This window comes from Galleria mellonella, unplaced genomic scaffold, assembly GCF_026898425.1.
Source record: "Galleria mellonella isolate WM207_F2 unplaced genomic scaffold, CSIRO_AGI_GalMel_v1 utg176, whole genome shotgun sequence".
NCBI lineage: Eukaryota > Metazoa > Arthropoda > Insecta > Lepidoptera > Pyralidae > Galleria > Galleria mellonella.
In genome coordinates, this window is record NW_026442019.1 from 1,855,776 (window position 1) to 1,876,801 (window position 21,026).

General features: G+C 35.2%; 2 protein-coding genes across 4 annotated transcripts; one reads left to right on the forward strand and one right to left on the reverse strand.

Annotated features, from left to right (window-relative positions):
- The first annotated feature begins 733 nt into the window (after window positions 1–733).
- On the forward strand, window positions 734–7,620 carry LOC113509361 (RNA-binding protein 5-A). Of its 3 annotated transcripts, none has more exons than XR_008252688.1 (4): window positions 734–939; window positions 1,049–3,244; window positions 4,032–4,083; window positions 5,911–7,620. XR_008252688.1 is itself a non-coding variant. In XM_052893498.1 (3 exons), exon 2 carries the CDS (start codon window positions 1,055–1,057, stop codon window positions 3,242–3,244), a length of 2,190 nt encoding a protein of 729 aa, XP_052749458.1. In that variant the 5' UTR covers window positions 734–939; window positions 1,049–1,054; the 3' UTR covers window positions 4,032–7,620. The 3 variants fall into 3 exon arrangements, 1 of the variants encoding a protein (XP_052749458.1); XR_008252689.1 differs by having other exon boundaries at window positions 1,053–3,244; XM_052893498.1 differs by having other exon boundaries at window positions 4,032–7,620.
- Window positions 7,621–9,225: 1,605 nt separating this feature from the next.
- Window positions 9,226–17,342, reverse strand: LOC113509360 (uncharacterized). Its single transcript, XM_031911279.2, has 4 exons — window positions 17,262–17,342; window positions 16,064–16,943; window positions 10,115–10,324; window positions 9,226–9,741 (listed from the first exon to the last, which is right to left on the reverse strand). The coding sequence occupies exons 2-4, from the start codon at window positions 16,907–16,909 to the stop codon at window positions 9,655–9,657; spliced, it is 1,143 nt and encodes a 380-aa protein (XP_031767139.2). The 5' UTR covers window positions 16,910–16,943; window positions 17,262–17,342; the 3' UTR covers window positions 9,226–9,654.
- Between the last annotated feature and the right edge of the window lie 3,684 nt (window positions 17,343–21,026).

Consider the following 21,026-nt stretch of genomic DNA (forward strand, 5'->3'; position numbering starts at 1 on the left):
AAAGGTAACAAAGTTTTATTAAAATTAATACAGAAACATCTCTAAGTAACATATCGAAGCTTACAATCAATCAATTTTTATCTGTGCTACTATTTGACATAAGCAGATTGACTAATGGTCATATTAATTAGAAATAGATTAACAATTCACAATCTGTTACTATAAAAATTACATAGTGGGCGGGTATTAATATAAAAGAAAAGGAATATAAAATTGACATAACTATCATTGCTAATCAGGCTTGGATTATTTATTTGTTTTACACTTTTATTAAGTTCTATTAAAACAGATTACACATAAAACTTCCGTATTAGTGCTTTTTACAGAATCTGTAATTTATTCGATCAATAAAATTAGTGTAAAAATGTGCCTATTAATGATATTTGGTGTAAAATTTCAATAGGCAACTTCATAAAATAGATTTTTCAGTTCAGTCCGTTTTATTTATCGATACATGTAGATAGGATTAGTGTACAACACTAATCCTATTTTGACACTAGCTACTGTCAAAATCAAATGGATATTTATTAATGACGTTGTATGATGTTTCCAACTTAAGAATATTCTCCGTGTATAGGAACGAACAATTATTATAAAGAGCTTTTTATGAATTATTTTAAAGAATTTATCTCAATGCTAGATTTTGACTACATTTTAACTCTTAGAGATTTAATTTTACATTTAGTTTTAAATCTGGATTAACTGATAAGGACAAATATATTTGGAAGTTGGAAACACTGATGCTAAATAAAAAAAAAAAAGTTATAAAATGGCGTCTCGTGTTCTTTTTTGCGATAATTAGATTCAACGTAATAGTTAATATTTATTAGGGTTTTCAGACAAATTTGAGATAATTAATGGTTATAACAAGTGTATATTAGTGTTTCAATAATTGTATTTCGAAGAATTAGTTGTGATTCGAACCAGCAGAGAGATCAGGTAAACAATAGGCGGAGAAAGGTCATCGGTCGTGGACGTAGGCCGACGTCGAGGCGGGGCGACACCACCGGGTTCGTAAGTGATGATTTCATGATGTCGATGTTCCCAGACAGGTATGTCGTGGCGCCGCGACGAGCGGGCGTCGCGCTGGAGCGAGCACGACACGCGCTGGGGCGAGCCCCGCGGCCGCGCGCCCGTGTGGGAGCCGCGCCGCAGCACCAGCCCTGACCACCGCGAGCCGCGCGAACGCCGCGACCGCCACGAGCGCGAACGCCACGACCGCGAGCGCCACGACCGCGAGCGCTACGACCGCGACCGCGACGACCGCTACCGCAGCCGCGAGCGCGACCGCCACGACAGGCGCGACCGCGACCGCCGCCGCTCCCCGCGACGTTTCGACGACAAGGACAGGGACGTCCCCCCGGCGCCCTCCCCACCCACCATAAGCGGAGACAAGGACGTCGACTCGCAGTCGAGCAGCCGGTCGCACAGCCGCGAGCGGGTGGACCACGAGAGTCACGATATGAAAGAGAAAGACGACCAGAACTCTGTGAACGCATCCCCGGGTGATTGGTTCTGTAAGTGCGGTTTGTACAATTTCAAACGGCGACAGATTTGTTATAGACGCAACTGTCAAGGTAAACGATCTGATGGGATCGTATTCGGTGGAGACTCTGAGAGAAGTAATGTCACCGACGGTGCAGGGATTACTAAACGGCTGTTGTTCAGGAGACTAGACGCACTGACGACTGAGGAAAAGATATTAGATGCGATCAAGGAGAGGTGTTCAAAGTCTGTGCTGGATTCTATAGCGGGCATTACCATTGGTAGGGAAACATTGACAGGTGCATCCAAATGTCTCGCTTACATTAATTTCAATTCCATTGCTGATTCTACTGCGGCCCACAATGAGTTGCTAGCTCTGCAGCCACCATTAGAGATTGACGGACGAGAGGTACTGATTACATTTTACAATGAACCAAAAAAGCTGCAAAAAGTTCAGAATTCAGATTATTCTTCGTATTATGCACAAATGACTAATTATGGTTCAACAGCACATGCTTTGTCTGAAGCAGACAGAGTGAATGCTGCTGCTGCAGTAGCTCAGTCAGCTATATCGGCAGCACAAGCCCGGCAGATGGCGTGGACGCCTGTGGCAGTGCCTACTTTTGTAGCTTCCGCTACACAAGCTGTCCCTTCTGTGAAGGTACCTACTGGAGATGGCAAAACTGTCTACAGTCCTCCAGATGTGAGGACCTTCTTATATGATGAGAGTTCTGGATACTATTATGATCCGGCCACAGGCTTGTACTATGATGGGAACACACAGTATTTCTTCAACAGCCAGATATCCCAGTATATGTATTGGGATGCAGGAACATCAACATACATTGCGGCAAGCCAGACACAGCAAAATACAGACCAACCAAAATTACCGAATCCTCCTCAAGCCACATCGGAAAATACTATAGCAAAGGAACAGCCCGAGGAAAAGAAAAAGAAAGATAAAGAGGACAAGGTAAAAGTGGCGAAAAAGATTGCTAAAGATATGGAAAGGTGGGCTCGAACATTGAACCAGAAAAAGGAGAATGCTCGCAGTAATGTTGTGATGGAACAGCCCCTCGATACTGGAGCCAGCAAGGGCTCTGCAGACATAGGTTTTTCAGTGTTAGGAGCTGGGCCGTCTATAACCACTCATGTCAGGGAGCTGTCACCTCCACCAGTGTCTACAGATGACTTCTTAATGAAGAAAGTGTCTGAACCTGTATTTGAAAGTGACGATGGCATCATTGACTGGTCTAAGCTGACCTGTCTGCTCTGCAAACGTCGATTCCCTTCAGTTGAAGTGTTGACTAAACACAAAACACTGTCAGACTTACACAAGCAGAACTTAGCAGAGTATCAGAAGAAAAATGACTTGTTGCCACAGACAAATGGCTACAGAGATAGGGCTGCAGAGAGAAGGATGAAGTTTGGCGAGGATGAGACCCCGATCAGGAGACGTTATGAGCCTCCCGAATTAGCAGTGCACGCCGCCATGCCCCCTCAACCTCCTCCGTCAGTCGTAGATACTATTGGAGGAAAGATGTTACAGAAGATGGGTTGGTCGGAAGGCAGAGGGTTAGGGAAAGAGGAACAGGGGAGAATAGCGCCTATAGAAGCAGAACAGAGGCCTAGCTTGGCGGGTCTTGGTCAGAAGCGAGGAATATACACACCAACACCTGGGGAGACGTACAGAGATACCGTGAAAAAGCTGATGATTGCTCGCTATAAAGAAGTTGTCGGCCAAGAGGAAGGGAAATAGGTGGGTTGCTTTCTTTATTTTGATGCTAATCTTTTTTCCCAGATTGGATTTACCAGGTCAGTAAATTGTGTGTTTATAAAATGTTTATTTATCTATAAAAATAACATATGTTCAAAAAGGAAAAATAACAAAAGTACTTAAAAAAGTATTTTTGAGTTTCCGCTGAACATAAATAGGGGAATTTAGTAAAATAATAGTCATGGAAATATGAGAAGTACCTCATTCATAATGCATATGTTAAATCTGGTGGTACTTTTAAATTATTAATTCTATTTAATTTATTTAACTTTATTATACATCTAAATAATACTTCTTATAAATGAAAAGAAAAAAAAAACTCACAAATATCTAGAAATAAAAGGAAAATATTTTTTGACGCCTATTGGCAATCCTTTATATGGAACTAGTAAGTTAGTAATTAGTACCCATTTAACTGTGATATTATTAGTAGTTTTAGGTATTTGCTTATGTGATGTAAAATATAGCTTTAAACACTATATTTTAATCTAGACTCATGACATTTCTAATCCTATTTATACCTCTCTACATGTATTAGTGTCTTGTGTAAAGAACACAATTCAAAGAATTTCTGAAATACATTTTTTTTTGTTATTAAAAACTGTTGTGACAGTTTTCCTCTGTACTGTCGACAATTGTAGACTAATTGTTTTTACAATGGCCACAGTGTATAGGGTAAACAGAAGCATCTAGCGTCAGGTTATAAGGTGATAATGGTATAATCTGCCATAACATGTCTAATAGATTGATTCTGATTTCACTACAATAGATTGGGCGGCGCCAACCTAAGGCTCAGCATAGGATATACCTGATTATATTTGGTAAGTATAATTAATAGCACTGTATATTTGTATACCAATTATAATATTCCACAGGTGCGTTACAGGTATGTCTGGTTGACAATTGTCAAAGGCTTCCTTTTGGTTTGTCGTCCGATAACTTGATATATTTTCCTATTTATGTATTTTTGCAGCATTTCCCTTCGTTTATCCAGTGGCAGACTGACCAGGCTAAATTATATTCTATATTAAAAAAAAAAAATATATTAAATATTCTCAGACTTGTAATCGTAGAGGAGGTAGTCACAGTCTATTGTAGAATTAACTTTTGAAAAAAAAAATTAAAATACTTTGGCAAATATTTAAATTAAAAAACAAAATGTTTTTATTTCTATTTCTTAGATTTATTGAGGTGTGTCTTAACGTAGGAAAGTGAGGAAACCATGAGTGGGTGGTGTATGGTATTCTATTTTACCCATGGTGCTATTTATGTCTATTATGAGGTGACATTTACAAGTTTAATGTATGGGCCGTTAACTGTTTGAGTTGTTCGCACTTTGCTCCATTATTAATTCACACTTAATATTCCAAATTATCGTTTACAAAAAAAATTATAGGTCTTTTATGGGAATAGGCATTTAATCTCATAATAAAATACCGAAGGATATTTTGGATCTGCCTCTTAATAAGTTTAAAACTGTTATTAAAAAACATTTATTAAACAAAGCCTATTATTAAACGATTACTTGAATGTCAAGCGTGCATGGTGTTAGTGGATCATGCGCGGGTTTCTAACGACCATGTAATTTTAGACATAGTACATTTAAATAAATACATATAATGTTAACAGAGATTTGAAAGAGTAACTGTTGAGTTTCTTGCGGGCTCTTCTCAACAGATGACAACTTTCCGAACACTGCATTCATAAAAAAAATACGATTTAAAAGTAAAAATATTTGAATAAAAATGATTTAAATTTGAATCTAAAGTCTTCAAACAAATCCCTCTATGGATAGGACAGAGAGTAGTATTTTTTTAGATAAATCAGCTATAAAATTTTAAAATAGGCGTAATATCATGTCTTTTGATGCAACCTTTTCGTTTATGGGTAATTAAAAATATAATTTATTTATTTATAATATATTTATTAATTCGTTATTAATTTCTCGATTGTTTGTTCTCAAAGACCGTTTCTCAGCTCTTCTTTGGCATGTCAAAAACTTGCGTATAATGAAAGCGGTGTAGAAACACTTTAAAAGGGGATATCGTCAAGGGGTGCTGCCTATTGTTGTTTGAAGAGTTAGTTGTAGTAAATTGTCAGGTCTACAATGTATAGGTAATATGTAGCCTTTATTAGAAAACACAGGGATAATACAAAGTCAGGCGTGGGTAATTCAATCTCCATCTTAAAGCAAGCAGTTTGCTTCCTTTTTTTTTTCAATTTGAAGCATGAGATAATGACAGTAAAATTACAGGGTATTGTGATTCAGAATTTTCATGTGACAAGGGTCAGGTCTATGGTGCTGCAAGCATCCTCGAGCTGTCACTTACCATCAGGCGAGCTGTATGCTTGATTGCTAAACTCATATTAAAATTACCTTTAAACATTTCAAACAATTTGTCTTTTTATAAATTTTGATAATGTAAGGGTGAGGTCTGCCACTGAATATAAGACCCTAATAGCTTAGGGACAGGATACATTTAGCCCCAACAGCCAGAAGTTCCGGCCGATCGAATGGACATAGACTCTAATCGGACACAAATCAAGCTGTGATAAAACTGTGATACTTAGTGATTGTGATGAAGAAACGGTGATATAGTGATGATGATGTGATGCTTTACTGATGAATGTGACCATTTACGTTACAGAGTCCCGCCAGCGTCCGGAACCCGTGACAAATGTTACGATTCAAAGTTACAGCTTTAGTATATAGGGCATTGTTGCACTGTCAAATATATTGGATCATATCGGATCAATTTAATAAGTAACTAACACATTTACAAATAATTTCAGTTTAGGAATAAACGAGAGAGCTAAACAATTCCCATTTCTAGGTGTATGTATTTTAAAACGTGCATATGATCCAATATTTGATAGTGTAATATTCCATTATATTATATAAGGGTTAGGTAAGTTTAGTACACGCAAGTCTATTTCGATGTCCACTTTAGTGATTCGAATGGATACTCCATGAGTTATAGCATGCTGAGGGTGACAGGTCGTTGAAACAAAAGAAAAATGTCAATAGATCCTACAAAATGTAGGTAACTTTTTTTTTTATCTTGTTACGTTTCTTGCCAGTTCGCGAAAATGTCGTGGCATAATTAAAAAATTGTTATTTTGACTTCCATACAGTTCGATAAACGTTCGCTTCTTTTACAATAAACTGTTAAAATGTCACCTGTCACCCGTAAAGTCCTACAACGCACGGAGTAGAATTATTTAAAAAAAAAAAAAGTACTTTATCATAAACATTGAGTCATGCTCATTTGTTTTTTTATCCTACTTATAAAAAGGTGGATTCTCAATTTGAATACTTGTATATGAATTTACAATATAAACATATTTATTTCTAAAAAACTTTTTAATTACTTCTGAATAATTGTTTGATTTCTAAATGTTATTATAATTGTATTATGAAATGCAAAATTCATATTAAAAGCAAGAGCCTAAATAAGATTTTCTAAGTTTTTAAATATTAAAAAAAAATCACATTTTGTGTTAAGTTTGTTAATAATAACTTAACACAAAATGTGGCTTGTTTTTTAAATAATTGGTTACATAGAATTTTTATCAGAATGTAATCAGTGATTTAGTTTATAAATATAAACAAGTTTTGTCACAAGAAGTCGGTTTCTAATTTGTGAAACATAATTATCTTATGAGAGAGCTCGTATTAGTTTATGCCCTGTATTTTCTTGTCATTGTACATAATATATTATCATAATAATATGGCAGTGTGATATATCCTTCTGATATTAACCCTTCTTTGCATATTTTTTTTTTTATTGGTATTATAATTCATTTCAAAATAAAAGGAAAAATGGTTAAAGAAATAAATTTGACAGCTATGTTTTTTTTTTCCTGCAATGGACATTAAAAAGGTATCCAGACACGATCAAATTAAAGTGAACTTGTTCTTTTATATAATTTTTGGGCATTCAATGTTACGATGGAAATTTCCACCATTATGCAAAGAATGGTTAAATGCACACTACCTAATATTGCTCCATGAATGCATGTGATTAATTTTTAATTTGTGATTGCAAGCCGATTTAGTAAGTCGGTATGAACAAAAGTGTTTTTTTTTTTTTTCATTTACAATAAATATTTATAAATTTTACAACGATATTGTATAAGTTTTCATTTTATTATATGTTAATCGTGCCCACACAGTTTGTAGTCAATTTGAAGTACATTAAAACGTGTAAATAAATATTTACTTATATTAGTTTAAAAAAAAAAAAGGAAATTATTCTGTAACGAAAAAAAATAGCATCAAATTCATTCCACCTGCATTCACTTTACTTTAAATTACAATTCTTTATTATTATTTTAACTTGTATGCTCAATTGTATTTTTTATACACTAGATGGCTCCACTGATCATCTTTATTTCAACTAATAAGTCCAGAATTAGTCTATTTTGAATCTTATACAGGGCTGATTGAAATATGTGTATTAAGGGCCAGCTAGGCGATTAGTATGACATCTGGTTTCTAATTTTTTTTTTCATAGCAACTAATATCTTACATCCCTTTTCCACATTGCACGTTTATCCAAATGAGCGCAGCAATTTGATCAATTATTGTACATATTAAAGTCTAAATTTGAATGGCAGCTTTAAACAGCAATAATTAAAGGTTCTTTAATACTGATTAAAGAGTTTAGGAATTTATTTTTGTAATGTACACTGAATTGGACAACTATACATGTTTTTTATAAGGTTAAATTAAATAAATTGTAAAGGGCTTTATGTTGTGTGACATTCTATACTGGGTCAACGGAAAAGGGTATCCCGACCTGAAACTCGGTCATGTTTATTAAACTGAGTTCCGAGTGTGTGTCTACGTTGATTTATGTTACTGCTGCGTTAGCATTTACGTTGAAAAGTATTGAAAACAAAACAGCGCCTCTAGCGGGCGTTTTAGGAAACTAATTTCCATACAAGCTTTTAACTTAATTGTGAAGGCGATTTTGATGTAAATCTTTGTACAAATGATACTCTTGTTTTCTATACAACCATAAACCCATTCATACAAGTAGGTACGACGTGCCAGCCTATTGGACTGTTAATTATTAATTAAATATTAAATGTAAGATTGTACAGGACTGGCAGAGAGAATGATTTATCTATAATAGTTAATATATTTGTAAATATGTCGTAGTTTTACAATAGCTAGGTTACTGTTTAATTTTTAACAGATTAATATAACAGTTCAATACAAATTGTTTTATTTCATTATTCATTCCTAGTATTTAAAATTTGCCAAGCGTGGCAACTACTGGCAAGACCTCCTTATAGAGGAGGCCTAAGTTCATCAGTGGACAGTTAAAGGCTGATATGATACCAGAGGGAGACTTTGTACAAAAGTCGATTGCTTGGATACCTCTGTCCCATTCGTGTTTCTACCGTGAAGCAGTTGTTTGCATGGCTGTATTTCTGTTTGAAGAGGTGGGATATGGCAATAAATTTACTGGGTACAGAGGAATAACACCTGAGTCCTCAGGAATGGCAACGCATGGGGGGTATCATGGACGAAACAATACTCTGTTATGTCCATGGTACTGCTCATATCTGTATGCGACGGTTACCACTTTCCATCAGGTGGACCGTCAGCTTATTTGCCATTCTAAGTTGTATAAAAAAAAACCTACACGTATGGAGGCAAAACAGCTTAGTTCTCAGGAATGTCAATGCATGAAGTGTATCATGGTTACCAGTCTATTGGGTCATGTTCATGTCTATTGGCGACAATTAACACATCAGAAGGTCTACTCTTGAATCTAATATGAATACAATTTTATACTGCACTCAAGAAATACTTCCTATGCCATTGCGTTAGGTTGACTGGAAGAAATCTCTTTTAGAGATAAGTTCGCCTTTGTTATTAACTTATTGTTGTTACTGTATGTTTTAGTGTAATAAAGAATATATATATATATATATATAAGAAACAACGATTAGGAATTAGATTCTATAATTGGGATTGGTTTACAACAGTTTGTATTGGTAAGTTTTTTTTTAATGGGTGATAATGGAATGGTAACCCCGCCTGCGCTATCGGTATACACCGGCGGGGCACCAGTGAGAGATGACAAGTGAGAATGAATGCAGGTCAGTTTGCCCATCGTGACAAATTCCACTAGAATTAACCACGATGGTTTCCAGAGGCAACCGCGTAGAGGTCGACCTGATAAGGTATATTGATAGCGACGGGGACTATCCTCCCCATTACTAACAAACCGTTCCCCCCAATATTTGATGATATTTTCGCAATTATTGTTATATGTATACATTAATATTGTATAAATAGCTTAATATTTTATTCGATTTTCAATAAAATTAGATATGAAAAGAAGTTTATACAGGAAAGTTTATTTCTTGATATTTCAACTCCCTCTGTATGTGGTGTATCCGTACGGACTCAGTAGCAATGCTATGTGATAGTGTTCATCCTCCTTCGTTTCGAATGGTATCTGCAATTTTAGAAAGTGTTTCTAATTAGTATAAAAATATAAAAGGCTTTTTAATTTTTTCGAGCATAGAAATAACATATAGCGTCATCTAGTATTAACTTTGCAAATTAATTTTAATAACTAACACGGCGGTAACACTGTTTAATCAATTTATTGATAGATGGCGCTATTACACTTATATAATAGAATTTTCATAAATTCATGCTGGGTTTGTTATAAGGTAAGCGATGTTATTTTTTAGACAATTTAATCATGCTATACATTACATTCTCATTCACTTTTGTACAATATAATAAAAACTACCTAAATAAACACTTAAATGATGTCGCAAAACAATATTGTTGTTCGGAAATTACATAACTAAAACTCTTACCTCCACAAAAGGGTACAAAGTTTCCTGTCCAGTCGTTTTATAATAATCACCAACTTTGAAATGCAACTTATACGTCCCTTCAGGCATAGACTCTTTTGTGAACGGGAATTGTATTCTACCATCTGCATTTGTCATTGTGCTGTTCCATGCTGCCCATGAGTTGTCTTTCTTCTTGAACAAGTCCACAAATAGTCTGGCCGCTGGCCTGCCTGTAGTTGTATCTAGCACGTGAGAAGTTAATACTGGTCTTGACATGTTTCTATACAAAATTGTTAAGTAATTATTGAATGTAGATACAAAGTTTGTCCTTTGTTTTTTGTGCCTTTTCTTTATAACAAAAATAAGTGAACAGATCGATGTACTGTCTGTGTTGTTGTGTTATTAAAACTGTTGAGTTTCAATTGATATTTAAAGGGTCGAGAGAGCAGATGGTTGTTTGGTGCTGTGAATTAGTATAGACATGATTTTTGGTTTATTCAGGACAAGAACAAGTACCCAATACTTGTTCTGTGACCTCCATTAATCTTTGGCAAAATGTAGCAACATTTATTTAGTGAGTTTTTATATAAATAAAATAAAATACAATACCACATATTAAGAATACTCGTGTATTTGATCTCTCAAAATTTCATTAGGTCGCATCAAATTTCATCAAGGATTAGAAGAGAGAGAAAAAGAAAGTTCAAATAAAAAAAAAAAAAAAACATGGTCCCTTATGTCTATAATAACCAGTCAGTTTAGGATATAAGAAATTAATTGTATATCGATTCTCGTAATGCAAGTTAAACTCCAGACTCCACCTAATATTTATTTTAATACCATCGTTCATTTAGATAACCGCAAAACATTCAGAATGCCTGTAAACTTTTACATTTAACTTGATCAGATAAACAGAAATAGAAGAACATTTATTGAGCATTTCAGATAGGAATACATTATAGTAGGAGTACGACAGATTGCTTTTATAAAATATGTATTTGTAGCTGGCACGATGTGTGGTCACCCTGTTTAACTGTAAACATAAGTTGTAACGTTGACTGATAAGGTTATCTCGCAAGAAAACAATTCGCGTTTAAATGGGTGTATAAATTAAGATACAGTTGTTACTTTCATTTCTTGCCTATATTTCTCAGTTGAAATAGAGATATAAATTGGCGGTAGAACATAAGAAATTACACTTAAAAAGTGCTTAGGTATGATTAAGTTTACTTGAATAGAAACCACTGTTAGCTTTGTTACTCCAAAATATAAAATGACGGTTGTCAATGATAAATGACAATGTCTTTCATCAAATTGAAATTTTTCTCTAAAAAACATCTAGTTCGAAATAGGTTCAACAAACATAGTGCTACTGATTCCGATTTTACCTAATAGGTAGTTAGGTATATAGATAGATAGACATACAATCTTAAAATAGTGTTATTGTTGTGTTTTGTGGGTTTCTATATTGGGTGTAGTATTTAAATGCTATTATTATAAACAACAGATTTATTATACGTATTAATTTTGTAAAAGCAAGCGATAGCAGACAGCGCAAATCTCACAGAACATTTTGACATTTTGTGTTGAGGTGCGTTCCGAGCGTACGTAACACTCCCCCACGTTGTAACTTAAAGGTTCAATCTGTTTGTAGGTTTTCTGATTCTCGTACTTCGGCGAAGCACAACTGGTTGCTCGACACCACTCGGAGATGCCGGCGTAGCTACTGGTGCGAGCTGTGGCTGTGTCACATTCTCTGTAATAGAACCTGGAACAAATAAAGATTTTCTTTTCGAAACAGGCTTATTATTCTCCGTTCCTGTTTCATGGCAGGGTGAAGTTTCCAGTACAGGTGAGTCAGGTAAGTATTCTCTCCCATCAGGTGTATAATTCAATCTTCTTTCTTTTTCAGGTGATGATACAGATGTCGCAGCTGGCGTGGCTATCAACTTAGGTAAGTAAGGTAAGTATGTAACATCATTTCCTTGAGTACACATAGTTCTTCTTATCTGATCTATATGCCTTGTATGTATTTTTCCATCCACTTCCACATTGTAGTGTAGTTTTCCTTTCTTTTGTATTACTTTCCCAATTTTCCATTTATTACTGTCATAGAATCTAATCTGCACTCTGTCTCCTTCTCTATATATTTTATTAAATCCTTCTATATTTTGTTTCATATTCATTTCTGTAGTTAGATCTCTTTTTACTAAGTCTATTTTTGTTCTATATAACCTTTTAAACATCATTTCCGCTGGACTTAATCCTGTAGTATTATTAGGAGTTTTTCTGTACATCATCAAAAATCTTGATAACTTTTCCATTAATGTGCCTTTCTCATGGATCATGCTTTTAATTTTATTTTTAAAAGTTTGTACATATCTTTCAGCCTGTCCATTTGTAGATGGATGAAACGGTGCTGTAAACTTGGACTGAATTCCATTTTCTTTCAGAAATGTCATCATTTCTTCTGAACGGAACTGTCTTCCATTATCTGATACTATAGTTATAGGTAGTCCAAATGTAGTAAATAAGTTTTTTAATATTTTAATAGTAGCTGTAGTTGTTATGGATGTAGTAGGTATTACTTCTAGCCATTTGGTGTATGCGTCCACAACAATCAGAAAATATTGATCAAAAAATGGTCCTGCATAATCAATGTGAATTCTACTCCATGGTTCTTTTGGGTATTCCCAACTGTGTATAGGTATTTTTGTAGGATTTTTCTGTAATAAACAACATGGTTTACATTCATTTACCATTCTTTCTATATCTGCATCTATATTTTTCCACCAGACATAGCTTCTTGCTAGTGCCTTCATTTTTACAATACCAGTATGAGCTGTATGTAATTCTTGTAGAATTGCAGGTTGTAATTGTTTTGGAATGACTATTCTTATTCCATAGAAAATGCAGTTACTTTGTATAGAAAATTCATGTAGTCCTTTTGTATAATTTGTACCTGATTGAATATCCTGATATAATTTCTGTAATTCTAAATCTTTAGCTGTAGCTTCTTTAATTTTCTGGAATGTAACTGGTAGTACTGTAAGTTGATTCAAGTAGAATACATCATCATCTGTTAGTTGGTTATAGTTTACTGTAGGGTGTTCTAACCTTGAGAAATAATCTGCATTTGCATGTTCCGTAGACTTCCGTACTTTTATATTGTAGTCCACACTCTTTTAACTTTTGAAAGATAGTTTGTATTCTTTTTAATAATTCTATGTATGTCTGTCCTTGAATAGCTATATCATCGAAGAAACAGGCTGTACCTGGTAGTCCCTGGAGGGTCTGATCCATGTATCTTTGCCATTGATTTGGAGCGACTTTTACACCAAACATTAGTCTATTGACTTTAAATGTACCTTTGCATGTACTGATGGCTTGCATTTCAGCTGTGGCTGGGTCAGTTTTCATGTGTAAATATGCCTGATTTATATCCAAGGTACAGAAATATCTACCACCACTTAGTTTGGAGAAAACTTCTTCCACTCTTGGGATTGGGTACTTATCATCAAGTAAATTTTTATTTAATGTGGCTCTGTAATCAGCACACAACCGTACACTGCCATTCTGCTTCACGACTGGTACTACAGGCGTTCCCCATTGTGAATATGTAACTTTCTCTAATATCCCAGCCTTCTCTAATCGATCAATTTCGTTTTCAACTTTTTCTTTTAGTGCAAACGGTACTGGTCTTGCCTTGATGAAAATTGGTGTAACATTTTCTTTTAAACTGAATTTCACTGTGTAGTTCCTTATTTCTCCAATTTCTTCTGAAAATATCTCTCTATATTGATCTATTAATTTTTCTAAATTTTTCTTGTATTGTTCTTCAGTTATATCATTTCTCCCTATCTCTATTTTATTTATTTCCAAACGTACTCCTAATTTTCTTAACCATTCTCTTCCCACTACTGGGTCGACTTTCCTATTAAGAACAAATAATCTTCCTGTAATTTTCTTATTTTTGTATTGTATTTTTATGTTACAAATTCCTATTGGGTTTATAATTTCACCAGTATAAGTTCTCAATTTTATTTTTGAATTTTCAAGTTTTAAATCACTGAAATATTTATTATAATATTCTGTAGAACAGGTGGTGACTGCGGCTCCTGTATCCAATTCCCATGTATGTCTCTCTTTGCTATGTAATTGTAATGTAATTTTAAACTTTTCATCCTTTTCGCTGTTTTCTATTTTATGTATTTCATAAATTTCATCTTGACTTGAATATTCTTCATCTTCAATTGTTGTAATTTGTTTTTGTGACTTAAAGCAAACTGATTGGATGTGTCCTTTTCGGTTGCACTTTTTACAATATAATTTATTCTTCAAATAACATTTATTTGCCTTGTGGTTTGATTTTCCACATCTATAACAGCTGTCTTTCTTACCTGTATTTTTGTAAATTTTTGGTATAGGTTTTTGTGAAATTTTATTAATATTGGGCATATGAACATCTGGCCCCATTTGTTGGGTTTCACTTTTGGATGTTTCGATTGCCATTGCAATCCTTATTATTTCATCAAATGATGTTTGTGATGATTCTTGTAATAACCTTTCTTTAATTTCTGAACTGCGAAGACCTCGTATGAATTGTACACGTAAATGTGTATCAAATGTTGTAGATTTACATGAATTGCAGATAAAATTGCATTTTCCTCCTATTTCCTTTAGTCCCGCTACGTAGTTAGCGATAGATTCATTTTCATTTTGAATCCTTAAACAGAATTTGTGTTGTTGAGCAACTTCTCCTGGTTCTGGCGCAATATGGTTCTTTAATATCTCAACAAATTGTTCATATGTTTTATTTTCCAGTGTATCTGGAGCAGTAATATTTTTGAGGACTTGGTAATATTTAGCACCAATACAATTTAAGAAGATTTGCAACTTTGTAACAGGGCTTGTAACCCCTTTAAGATTAATATAATTGTTCAATCTTTGTATGTATGATCCAAAAGATTCGTGGAGTTCGTCATAAGGTTGTAAAACAATACCACTTACTGTGTTATTACTTGTAGTTTGCTGTTGCTGCATAAACATGGTTTGCATCTGTGCTTGTTGATTCTGCACCGTACGTAGTGTCTCGGCGAGTGACGACATAAGTTGCGTAAATTGTACTTCCATTGTAATGGATACAGGAATTTGTGAAGCGGGCTATCATCACAGGGAAAGGAGCCCCTGGATTGGAAGGAAGGGTATGTATGTAGGAACAATTGGGTTATTGAACACGTGGCTGTCCCGCCATTTCACTTTAGGTGTACCGATTAATGCTGCTGTACCAGTTAATCTTCGATCCTCGTCGCCAGTCTGTTGTGTTTTGTGGGTTTCTATATTGGGTGTAGTATTTAAATGCTATTATTACAAAGAACAGATTTATTATACGTATCAATTTTGTAAAAGCAAGCGATAGCAGACAGCGCAAATCTGACAGAACATTTTGACATTTTGTGTTGAGGTGCGTTCCGAGCGTACGTAACAGTTATATATATAATTATACAAATAAATAAATTTAGAAAAAATATTTTAAAGTGCCGTATTTACGTAGTGGACGAATAGCAAGCGTGACTACGTCGACGACCTTTGCTGATAACGCTGAGTTTGGTTTATTAATAACAGCATTATAATATCTCTCTGCAGGTACTAAATTAATTATATTTCTTTTTTATTTTTGTTCTTACAAATGGTAGATTGAAAATGACAAAAAATGCTTTCACACTAACTCAACAGTGACTTGAATGTGCCATGCTTTTTTTTGGGAAAAATGTTTTGTCAAAAGACTTAGTTGCTAAAAAATGCTACAATATAGATAATTTTGATAATAAATGAGATAAGACGATTTTAAAATATTTAATCCATACCATCAGAAGCTACATTATATAAATTTTTTCTAACAAAGTTATTCTTTATATACACATCTGGGTGCAGGACGTCTTTTCTCGCTGCTGGGTCCAGTACGTTATCATCGAAGATGACATTCGGGCCTGTCTTCATGATCTTTCCTTTTAGCTGGTCAGTATCATAACCGAGCATGTTGACGCTCGGCTCCCCGTGTTTCGTATAGTCTATCCTCCAGACCGCTGGCTCTACAGGCTCCACCTTGTAACTCAGGTGTTGGTGTCTTTTCGTTAACGTCATATCAGGAACTTCAACAGACATCGACAGCTTCTCATCACTGTAATCCCCAGGGCTCCTAGCGTTCTTCTCTATTTTATCTTTATATTTTATCTTGTGCGGATAGAACTTTCGGATCTTCTTTCGTCCCGTGTACTCGTATGCCCTTTTAGTTTGCTTTTTATTTTTCTTGTTTGTTTTCCCTGGGTTTTCGTGCAACCAGAATACTGTTGGCGGTACACTTTTCTTTTGTTTCTTTTTGTGAGTTTGAAAGTCCTTTTGATTGGTTCCATAGTACCCGCGCTCGCGTTTTTGAAGAAAATTTGAAAGGTCCTCACTGTTTACCGTCGGGAATAATGTTAAGAGGTGATCGGGTCGTGATGTTGTCTTCTCCAGAGACAATTTCTTATACTTTATCTGCTGTATTGATTTCTCAATCAGCTTCCGCAATGCGTTATCTTCCACGATCATTTTGCAAGGTATCAATGGGAAATTCCTGCACAGCACATTCTGCATGAGCGATAGAACCCTCTCAGGTCTCTGTATGTCGTGCTGGGGTTCTTGTTGGTTGCTATCTTTTTGGGAACTGATGTGCGACATCATTTTGGACATCAGCGCATTATTTCTAATTATCATCGTTTGGCAACTGTGAGTCACGTATAATAATGTTATTAGTAATAATTGGGAAGCGTACATCGTAATTTTTCTATAAAACACCGACAACCCTCATCTGTAATTTAGCGTAGGTATGTATTATTATTTTTGCAGGTACTTATACAAAAATAACTATAAAAAAAATGATTTCCATAAATAGAATGTTTTTAGAACATTTTTCGCTACTAAATTTCGCACAAGTTACGCGATTCCATCATTATTTCTGAACTGAATTTTCCACTTTTTAAAATCGTTACCATTAGGTACTTTCACTTTTATCTTGTGTCAATTTTAACAACTGTATTTGGAGTAAATACTGTTTACCATTAGACGGGTCATATGCTTTGCCATCATAGAAGTACAAAAAAAGCCTGGGTGGTAAAAAATATCTCACCAATAAGTTCAAGAGTCTTCGTTGTGGTGACTTCAGGGCCGTGGCTGTTACTAGTGAGGTATGAGCACAGGGCGTAAGTAGGTACCTACTCGCGACTGCGCGGGCGCATGTTTGTAAACCTTGTTACCCTTGTTGCTGTTATTCGTCCGGTGTTTGGCGTAATATTGTAGTTTTGGTCACGTGATGTCATCATGTGTTATGTATACATATTTTTCTTTCACCTGATGGAAAGTGGTAACTGTCGCCTATAGACATGAGCAGTACCATGGACATAACAGAGTATACTGTTTCGCCCATGATACCCCCATGCGTTGCCATTCCTGAGGACATGTTTGTACAATAATAATTTCTGATTCCTATTTGAGTCTTACGCAGTCAGTCTAATATTGATTTCAGCATAATTTATCTACCTTAGTACTTACATAAATAGAAGCGAGTATTATATGTAGGTATAGGTATATGTAACTCTATAAAAGTGGGGGGAAAGGGATTGGTAGTAATGGACTTTCATAGCCCCATTGCTAGCAACATCAGGTCGACCTCCACGTGGTTCCCCCTGAAAACCATCATGAACAATTCTTGTTGAATTAGTCACGATGGGCTAACTAACCTGCTTCATCCTCACCTATCATCTTTCACTGGTGCCCCGCCGGTGTATACCGATAGCGCGGGTGGGGTTATCATTCCATTATCACCCATTAAAAAAAAACTATAAAAGTTTTATTTTATTTTATTTGAAACATTAGCTTTTACCCGCCAGTTCGTCCGCGTGGTCGAGATTAACAGTAGCCTATATCCTTCTACCTCCCATATAGTGCGTGTATACGAAATTTCATTAAGCTGTTAAGGCGTTATAAGGTAACAAACAAACTAATTTTTACATTTTACATTAACGATCTCAATTATAAAATATGTGTAAATAGTAAATAATAAACAAAATTTCAAAGTATACTTACTAACTTACTATGAGATATTGTTTACTCGTATTTCGTATGTTAGATGATATTAATACTATTGTAATGAAAAAATGTTTAAATATTTTACGCCATCTAGTGACCAATAGTTATATCAATAATACTATTTTTTCTTCCTTACTAATACAGTTTTAGCTATTGCTCATTAGATGACACTATAATTAATATTTACAGTCTGAAATTAATTTTTCAACTATTATTACAAAAACGTTTATTTTTTTGTTTTACTGCACAAACGATTGATAGCGCTTGTAGGCATCTATTTAGTTATATATATATATATATATATATATATATATATATATATATATATATATATATATATATATATATATATATATATATATATATATATATATATATATATATATATATATCACAAACCCAGAAGCGAAAGCACAAAACGTTGACAATTAAAGAAAAATGTGATATTTTATATATATATATATGAATACGGCGTAGGCCGATCTACAATTTATGACATTAAAAAAAACCACGAGAAGATTAAGAAGTTCGTGTCAACTACTGACTGCGGGCCAGGCAAGAGACAGACACTCAAGAAAGCTGAACATCTCTCTTTCTTCAGGAAAGGGTGTGTGTGCTAAGTTTTTTTATGTACAAAGGATGGCTAGAACGTTTTAAAAGTCGTCATGGCATACGATGACTATTCAGGAGAGATTTAGATATAATTAATTTAGAATTTGGTACAAGTGGTTGTCAGTATAATACTGTCTGGTCGAAACCTTCACACAGATCATCTGGATGACAAAAGATCATTACCTGAAGTTAGAAAATGGTTGATCATAATTTTTCAAAAAGCGCTTCTTGATGGGTCATCCGTCTGAAGAAGAACTCACAACTGAGGATAAATGCATCACTGCGATGTTTCTTGTATCATTCAACCAATGGACCAGAACATCTCTCGACTATCCTTTTGAGAGCGTATCAAAAGACCAACCAATAGAAAAAACTTTAAAAGAATTTAATATGAAAGACTTGGTTTTTAATGGGTTACCGTCATCAACTATTAAATGGAAAAAGTTATATATCAAATCTGCGGAAGTTATAGAACAAGCTGAAACACAGATAACGGAAGATTTGGAAGTCTGGTCCGTGGAATGGATAAAGAAGAAAATGTTTTTCTTGAAATGTTGACAAAGATATTATAAAAGAGGTTTCTAATAATACAACAAACGATCAGGAAGATAACGACGACGTGATTGCAACTGCTCCACAAGTCACAGATCAAGACGCAGTTAACGCTTTTGAGCTAGGTTTACAATGGGCTGAAGAGAATGGTACATCCTACAACGAACTTTACTTTTGAGAAGACTGAGGGACAAATCGCGTTATAACAACCTTAAACAAAAAAAAAATTGATGAATATGTATTTCAAAGCTTCATAATTTGATATGTATTCCATGATTTTGATTAAAAATTTAACAAGATTAAGCTCTCGATGATGGTTTCCATGTACGTATAATATAGTATAGACTCGTCATTAGATATGTAATTTGTCGGAGGTACTCTTTCGTAAAAAAATCGACTATAGGGGTCCAGGTCTATAATCCGACAAATTCGATAGTCCGACACTGCCCTGCATAATGTTTGCCGGATTACCGGGGGTCCACTGTATATATATATATGTCTCTCTCTCTCTGGGTGTGTGTATGTGCACGTGACGTGCTTGTGTACAGTGGAGTTCGATTTAGATATAATTAATTTAGAATTTAGTAGAAGTGGTTGTCAGTATAATACTGTCAGGTCTACCTCCAGACAGATCATCTAGACATCATTACCAGTGAATTCGCTATGATGGGCCAATCGACTTCATCCTCATGTATCATCTCTCGCTACATCCGCGTCGCGTGAGTTTTTAATGAAAATATTATATAATACATAATGAAGGGATAGGTAAGTATGAAAGCGGATCAGTTGTCCGTGAAAAATTTAACAAGATTAACGATGATGGCACCGCGTGGAGGTCGACCAGACAGTTTCACAGCCCCATTGCTAGCAATATGCTTTTTTAGGTCGACCTCCACGTGGTTCCCCCTGGAAACCATCGTGAACAATTCTTGTTGAATTTGTCACGATGGGCTAACTGACCTACTTCATCCTCACCTATCATCTTTCACTGGTGCCCCGCCGGTGTATACCGATAGCGCAAGTGGGGTTACCATAGCATTATCACCCATAAAAAAATACATAATAAAGCATTAACAGTTGAAATTATCGATATAGGAAATATATTAGAATCAATTAACGTCCCAGAAGGAAAAATAACGAGTACCAATAGCAGAAGAGAGTCCGGCCACGCGACGCACTGAAACGAAAACAAAAAATGCGGACCCTCAGCGAGGGAAGGGTTATAAACATGAGATGAAACGCTGACGCGCGGCGGCGGGCGGCGGGCGGGCGGGCGGGCGGCGGGCGGCGGCTCTCCATCAAACTCACTCGCAGCCGAGTGGCCGCCAGTAAAAAACGCCGCATCGGACGGGTTGGGCGCACAGTGTTTTTGTTGGTCAGCTAGATCGCGGCCGTTAGCCACTATGGACGTGACTAACAATATAATTTAATATCTATCTTCTAAGTACTTTAAATATTTTACAAAATCACTTCCCTAACGCTTTGAAGCAGGCTCTTATAACGCCTGTGTACTAACAAACGAAAATTACAGGCCAATTTCTAACACCTATTTCAAAAACTTTAGAAAAATTAATTAACAACCGGTTAACAAATTATATAACTAAATACAATATATTATCAATTCGGTTTTAGACAGGGGCTT

Bases quoted from the DNA above. Each gene is read 5' to 3' on its own strand.
- LOC113509361 (XM_052893498.1), top strand. From the start codon at position 1,055: ATGTCGTGGCGCCGCGACGAGCGGGCGTCGCGCTGGAGCGAGCACGAC.
- LOC113509360 (XM_031911279.2), bottom strand. From the start codon at position 16,909: ATGTACGCTTCCCAATTATTACTAATAACATTATTATACGTGACTCAC. The intron at 10,325-16,063 runs GATAACGTACTG...GATACAACTACA, and splicing joins GCCCGAATGTCATCTTCGAT to GGCAGGCCAGCGGCCAGACT. The intron at 9,742-10,114 runs GTAAGAGTTTTA...CTAAAATTGCAG, and splicing joins CTTTGTACCCTTTTGTGGAG to ATACCATTCGAAACGAAGGA.